Here is a 7,500-nt window from a genome sequence, read left to right on the forward strand (position 1 = left end):
AAAGAGAAAGTCGTAGAGGGAGAGAGCGAGCGAGAAAGAGAGAGAAATCCGATATGAACGAGACATAGAAGGAAAGAAATCCGAGAAAGGAAAGACATTTATCTAGAAAGAGGGAGAAAAAAAGAAAACATAAATAATTGTACTGAAAAACTACTACAATGAATCACTTTAACCCACACTTATATTACCACAGACTGCACCTCAGTCAGTCAAACCTCCGGATGCCAATAACGACCCCGATATGAACGAGACATAGAAGGAAAGAAATCCGAGAAAGGAAAGACATTTATCTAGAAAGAGGGAGAAAAAAAGAAAAAGAAAAACATAAATAATTGTACCATGAAAAACTACCACAATGAATCACTTTAACCCACACTTATATTACCACAGACTGCACACCTCAGTCAAGTCAAACCTCCGGATGCCAATAACGACCCCCTTCCACCCCGCAGCTGTTGGCGAAGCCGAAATTCAGCGTCATAGAGAAGATCAAGACCATAGGCAGCACGTACATGGTAGCAGCTGGTCTTCATCCGGGCAAGGAGAATGTAAGAGTCCGTCCTTGTGCCTCGTTCTCTGCCTTTATTCTGTCTGTCTCACTTATTATCCTTTTTTTGTCTGTCTCACCTCTTGTCTTTATTCTGTCTGTCTCACTTATTATCCTTTTTTTGTCTGTCTCACCTCTTGTCTTTATTCTGTCTCTCACTTATTATCCTTTTTTTGTCTGTCTCACCTCTTGTCTTTATTCTGTCTGTCTCACTTATTAACCTTCTTTTGTCTGTCTCACCTCTTGTCTTTATTCTGTCTGTCTCACTTATTATCCTCTTTGTCTGTCTCACCTATTGCCCTTTGTCTGTCTGTCTCACTTCTTGTCTTTATTCTGTCTGTCTCACTTATTATCCTTTTTTTGTCTGTCTCACCTATTGCCCTTTGTCTGTCTGTCTCACCTCTTGTCTTTATTCTGTCTGTCTCACTTATTATCCTTTTTGTCTGTCTCACCTATTGCCCTTTGTCTGTCTGTCTCACCTCTTGTCTTTATTCTGTCTGTCTCACTTATTATCCTTTTTGTCTGTCTCACCTATTACCCTTTGTCTGTCTGTCTCACCTCTTGTCTTTATTCTGTCTGTCTCACTTATTATCCTTTTTGTCTGTCTCACCTATTACCCTTTGTCTGTCTGTCTCACCTCTTGTCTTTATTCTGTCTGTCTCACTTATTATCCTTTTTGTCTGTCTCACCTATTGCCCTTTGTCTGTCTGTCTCACCTCTTATCTTTATTCTGTCTGTCTCACTTATTATCCTTTTTGTCTGTCTCACCTATTGCCCTTTGTCTGTCTGTCTCACTTCTTGTCTTTATTCTGTCTGTCTCACCTCTTGTCTTTATTCTGTCTGTCTCACTTATTATCCTTTTTGTCTGTCTCACCTATTACCCTTTGTCTGTCTGTCTCACCTCTTGTCTTTATTCTGTCTGTCTCACTTATTATCCTTTTTGTCTGTCTCACCTATTATCCTTTTTGTCTGTCTGTCTCACCTCTTGTCTTTATTCTGTCTGTCTCACTTATTATCCTTTTTGTCTGTCTCACCTATTATCCTTTTTGTCTGTCTGTCTCACCTCTTGTTTTTATTCTGTCTGTCTCACTTATTATCCTTTTTGTCTGTCTCACCTATTGCCCTTTGTCTGTCTGTCTCACCTCTTGTCTTTATTCTGTCTGTCTCACTTATTATCCTTTTTTTGTCTGTCTCACCTATTGCCCTTTGTCTGTCTGTCTCACTTCTTGTCTTTATTCTGTCTGTCTCACCTCTTGTCTTTATTCTGTCTGTCGCATCTGTTATCTTTATTCTGGCTGCCTCACCTCTTGTCTTTATTCTGTCTGTCGCATCTGTTATCTTTATTCTGGCTGCCTCACCTATTATGCTTTGTCTCACCCATTATCTTTATTCTGTGTGGGTCACCTCTTGTCTTTATTCTGTCTGTCTCACCTATTATCTTTATTATGTCTCTCTCATCTATTATCTTTATTATGTTTTACTATTACGTTTATTCTAGCTGTCTTACCCTTATCTTTACTATGGCTCATTCTTATTTTTATTCTGTTTGTCTTTCACTCTTACTTTTATTCTGTATGTCTCACCTTTCATCTTTATATTGTTTACTTACGTTTATTCTAGTTCTCTAACTCTTATCTTTATTATGTCTGTCCCACTCTTACTTTTATTCTGGCTGCCCCATTCTCCCATTTATTCATTTTCTCTCATTCTTATCTTTATTCTGTTTGTCTAACTCTCCTTCCTTCCCTCCCCCCTCTCTTTATCTATCTATCTATCTATATCTATCTATCTCTCAGGGTTACCTTTACTTTGTTAGTCTCATATTACCTTTATTGTTTGTCTTACTCTAACCACCTTTATTCGGTCTCTTTCACTCGTGCCTTTATTGTTTATCTCACTCTTACCCTTTAATGTTTTGTATTGCTTTCTTCGTCTGTTTGTCTCACTTTGACCTTTATCCTTTATTGTTTATCTCACTCTTACTCTTTAATGTTTTGTATTGCTTTCTTCGTCTGTTTGTCTCACTTTGACCTTTATCCTGGCTGTCTGTCTCCTTATCCCTCTTTATCTCCTTATCTCTCTTATCTCTGCTTTCGTGTCTTTTGTCCTGATCTCATCATTTCGGTGTTTGATTCACGCTTATCCTGTAGTCGTTTTAATCTCTCTCTCTCTCTCTCTCTCTCTCTCTCTCTCTCTCTCTCTCTCTCTCTCTCTCTCTCTCTCTCTCTCTCTCTCCTTCGCTCTCTCTTTCCTTCTCGCTCTCCTCTCTCCTTCCATTCTCTCTCTCTCTCTCCTTCCATCTCTCTCTCTCTCTCTCTCTCTCTCTCTCTCTCTCTCTCTCTCTCTCTCTCTCTCTCTCTCTCTCTCTCTCCTTCTCTCTCTCTCTCTCTCTCTCCCTTCTCTCTCTCTCTCTCTCTCTCTCTCTCTCTCTCTCTCTCTCTCTCTCTCTCTCTCTCTCTCTCTCTCCTTCTCTCACTCTCTCTCCTTCTCTCTCTCACTCTCCCCTTTCCTCTCTCTCTCTCTCTCCCCTTCTCTCACTCTCCCCTTCTCTCACTCTCCCCTTCGCCTCTTCTCTCACTCTCCCCTTCTCTCTCTCTCCCCTTGTCCCTCCTCTCCCCCTTCTCTCTCTCTCCCCTTCTCTCTCTCTCCCCTTCTCTCTCTCTCTCTCCCCCCTTCTCTCTCTCTCTCCCCTTCTCTCTCTCTCCCCTTCTCTTCTCTCCCTTCTCTCTCTCCTTCTTTCTCTCTCCTTCTCTCCATCCTTCTCCTCCATCTCTCCTTCTCTATCTCTCTCCTTCTCTTTCTCTCTCCTTCTCTCTCTCTCTCCCTTCTCCCTCCCTCTCCTTCTCCCTCCCTCTCCTTCATCTCCTTCTCTCTCCTTCTCTATCTCTCTCCTTCTCTATCTCTCTCTCTCTCTCTCTCTCTCTCTCTCCTTCTCCCTCATCCCTCTCCTTCTCCCTCCCTCCTCTCCATCTCTCTCTCTCTCTCTCTCTCTCTCTCTCTCTCTCTCTCTCTCTCTCTCTCTCTCCCCCTTCTCTCTCTCTCTCTCTCTCTTCCATCTCTCTCTCTCTCTCCCTTCTCTCTCTCTCTCTCTCTCTCTCTCTCTCTCTCTCTCTCTCTCTCTCTCTCTCTCTTTCTCTCTCTCTCTCTCTCTCTCTCTCTCTCTCTCTCTCTCTCTCTCTCTTTCTCTTCTCTCTCTTTCTCTCTATCTCTCCGTCTCTCTCTCTCTCTCTCTCTTTCTCTCTCTCTCTCTCTCTCTCTCTCTCTCTCTCTCTCTCTCTCTCTCTCTCTCTCTCTCTCTTTTCTCTCTCTCTCTCTCTCTCTCTCTCTCTCTCTCTCTCTCTCTCTCTCTCTCTCTCTCTCTCTCTCTCTCTCTCTCTCTCTCTCTCTCTCTCTCTCTCTTTCTCTCTCTCTCTCTCTCTCTCTCTCTCTCTCTCTCTCTCTCTCTCTCTCTCTTTCTCTGTCTCTGTCTCTGTCTCTCTCTCTCTCTCTCTCTCTCTCTCTCTCTCTCTCTCTCTCTTTCTCTTTCTCTCTCTCTCTCTCTCTCCTTCTCTCTCTCTCTCTCTCTCTCTCCTTCTCTCTCTCTCTCCTTCTCTCTCTCTCTCTCTCTCTCCTTCTCTCTCTCTCTCTCTCTCTCCTTCTCTCTCTCTCTCTCTCTCTCTCTCTCTCTCTCTCTCTCTCTGTCTCTCTCTCTCTCTCTCTCTCTCTCTCTCTCTCTCTCTCTCTCTCTCTCTCTCTCTCTCTCTCTCTCTCTCTCTCTCTCTCTCTCTCTCTCTCCTTCTTCTCTCTCCTTCTCCTTCTCTCTCTCTCTCTCTCTCTCTCTCTCTCTCTCTCTCTCTCTCTCTCTCTCTCTCTCTCTCTCTCTCTCTCTCTCTTTCTCTCTCTCTCTCTCTCTCTCTTTCTTTCTCTCATCTCTCTTTCTTTCTCTCTCTCTTTCTCTTTCTCCTCTCTCTCTTTCTCTTTCTTTCTCTCCTCTCACTCTCTCTCTTTCTTTCGCTTTCTCTTTCTCTCTCTCTCTCTCTCCTCTTTCTTTCTTTCTCTTTCTTTCGCCTTCTCTTTCTCTTTCTCTCTCTCTCTCTCTCTCTCTCTCAGATGACTGTTGCCTAAAATAATCTACATACCTTTAACTCACAAGCTATTCTTTACATCACTTATTAGCCAGTCAGTCACAGTAAACAGGGTCTTTTGTACTTACTAGTCACACTTTGATCATTAGTCAGTATTTCATTCGTGTGTCAATAACGACTTGTTTTTAATCTCTCCGTGGCACTGTACAGGATTTTGAAAATGTAAGTATTAGTTTTCCATTTTGAGAGGTTATTGGTGATACTTTGTGCTTACCTTTATCAGGGTTTGCTTTTTCATAGGTTTTTGTATGGTTTAAAACAAAGTAAATATCAAATATATCAAGATTTGAAATATGCCAGGGGTTCCTAACCTGAGGTAGGCTACCAGTAGGATTAATGGTTAATATTTAATGATTAGAAAAATACATATTTCAAGTTCGTATAGCACTATGAATAAGTATTGCGACTGGGAGGGCTTAAATGAGTTAAGGGGTATTTTTGCACTTTACATAAGGGATCTGAAACAATAGGCAAACGACCAGTTTGTTAGAATTGTGCCAGGCCCGACCCAATGAATTTTCATAAATGCAGACGCAGAAATATAGGCATACCCGTCTATATATCTGATAGATAGACATTTAACCATCTATTTGCCCGGTTGATATGTATGTCTAGACTGATAAACATGCATTCATTTCTTTATTTATTCATGTCAATTATACGAATATTCTTTCGGTTGGGCATCGCACAATTTAAACAAAATGGCCGTTAGTCTTCAGTGCTGAACTGTGTGAGGTAGACAATAAACAAAGTTGAAGAATATAGATTAACCGTGCCTTGTGCTTCAGATGTACAAAAAATGTAGCAATATATCGGTGTTATCTTGAACAAAACAATTATTTGTATAGTCTCTTCACATATAGATTCCCTGATAGATAATTGCTTTTAATCCCCAGGGGTTCATGGCGACCTGTTCAGAATACTCAAGAGTTACAAGGCAATAGTAAAATCTTTCCTTCCTGATGTTATCCTGAATGTCCTTAACTCAACCACCCCCTTTTTAAGAACTACAAGTGACACACATTTCATGCAGTGAAGAGCAAAATAAAAGTATCTCATTATCTCTCATTATCTCTCATTTAATTTTTTCTTCTTTCTTCTTCCGTCTTCCTTCGGCAGGCGAGAGACAGGACGGAATACTGTTTGGTTTTGCTCGTGGAATTTGCGTTGGCTATGGCGGCCGCCCTCGACTCCATCAACAGGGAGAGCTTTCAGAACTTCAAGCTGCGTGTGGGTGAGTTTGGATACGGGTTCTGCGGCGGTATGGGCATGGGAAGGTGGGTTGGGTGGTATGCCGGTGTGTGCGTATGTTTGTGTGTGAGTGTGCGAGTGTATGTGTTTGTGGGTGTGTTTGTGTTTGTGTGTGTGTGTGTGTGTTTGTGTTTGTGTATGAGTGTGCGAGTGTGTGTTTGTGCGTATGTGTATGTTTGTGTTTGAGTGTGCGACTATATGTGTTTGCGTGTGTGTATGTGTTTGCGTGCGTGTGTGTGATCATACCCATCCTCAGTACAACCTCACCCCCAACATATGATGACCAACACTCCCTGTTTCACTGAACCCTTTTCTCATCTCTCTTTTCTCCCCTTCCCCCCCGCATACCTCTCCATAGGCCTAGCCCACGGTCCCGTCATCGCCGGTGTCGTGGGCGCTCAGAAGCCGCAGTACGACATATGGGGGAACACAGTGAACGTTGCCTCGAGGATGGACTCCACCGGGGTCATGGGCAGGATACAGGTGAGTTGAACACCGGGGCGAGGACGTGGGCAGTTCCTCGAAGGTGAAGGGAGAGCGGTTTTGTTTACATGAAATTTAAGAAAAGGATGATAATGGATAGATAAAAAAATATATAGAATAAAATCTTAGGTGAGGAATGATATACGCTGTGAAATCTAGATTGTGTAAAATAAGGGGATATGCAGGTACGTTCAGAAACAAGGTCTGGTGCGATTTCTTGTGTCAGTATCGGAAGGAATAATAACGTTATTCTGTAGATGCAAGAGAGAGGGGAAGGTAGGTAATGATGGAGAGAGAGAGAGAATGATTGAATCAGACAACAATAACATTTTGTCTTTGCCTTAGGTAACCGAGGAGACGGCAGCCATCTTCCAAGGAGCCGGCTGGAAGTGCGAGTGCCGTGGGCCGCGCGCCATCAAGGGCAAGGGCACCTTGGTGACCTACCTGGTGACGACGCCCCAGGACCCGCCCGCTTCGGAGCTCCGCAACGCAGCTTCTGCCTACGCCCTGAGACCCGAAGAAGGTGCTCTGCTCCGCCGACCCACAGCTGCATCAGTAAAAGACGTGCTCACTGTAGGATCGAATCCTCTTCCGCCAAGGCCTCCCCAGAAGGATCCTTCTCCTCTTCCTACAGGAGGATCGTGTGCCAGCGCTCAGAGGACCTCGGAGGCAGTCCCCATTCAGAAGATCCTCGTGACGGCCAAGAACATCGACGTGACGAGCGGGAACGTGAGCGACGCGGTGAATAGCATGGCCCTTCGAGACAACGGAGGCGGCGGCGAGGAGGTTCCTGCGGGGGCTGGAAAGGCCACGGCAGGAGGAGGACCTTTTGAGACATCTCCCGTGGAAGCCAACATCGCTAGGGGCGCGCGGTCTCGAGGGAGCCAGTGTCTCGACGAGCAACAAGGAAAGGCTCAGAGCAACGCAGATTCGTCTTTGCCAAATCCCAACGGGCAGGCGCATGCGACTAGCACGTCTGACGGCGTTTCCTCGAGTAAAGAGAACATGACACGTGTGAATAATCCTCACCCGGTGACAAAACAGACAGCAGAAACGCATTCTTCCGCGCCAGAAAATCCAGTGCAACCCGTTTTA

The 7,500-nt window shown here is 44.1% G+C and overlaps 1 protein-coding gene across 1 annotated transcript in view; it reads left to right on the plus strand.

Annotated features, from left to right (window-relative positions):
• LOC113818924 (adenylate cyclase type 2) overlaps nucleotides 1-7,500 on the plus strand; it is a 96,772-nt gene that overhangs the window by 88,446 nt on the left and 826 nt on the right. The window contains exons 11-14 of the mRNA XM_070120915.1: nucleotides 453-548; nucleotides 5,791-5,905; nucleotides 6,281-6,405; nucleotides 6,751-7,500. The exon at nucleotides 6,751-7,500 is cut by the window's right edge and continues 826 nt beyond it. Coding sequence (XP_069977016.1) covers nucleotides 453-548; nucleotides 5,791-5,905; nucleotides 6,281-6,405; nucleotides 6,751-7,500 — 1,086 coding nt within the window. The remainder of the gene's footprint in view (nucleotides 1-452; nucleotides 549-5,790; nucleotides 5,906-6,280; nucleotides 6,406-6,750) is intronic.

Source organism: Penaeus vannamei, chromosome 4, assembly GCF_042767895.1.
Source record: "Penaeus vannamei isolate JL-2024 chromosome 4, ASM4276789v1, whole genome shotgun sequence".
NCBI lineage: Eukaryota > Metazoa > Arthropoda > Malacostraca > Decapoda > Penaeidae > Penaeus > Penaeus vannamei.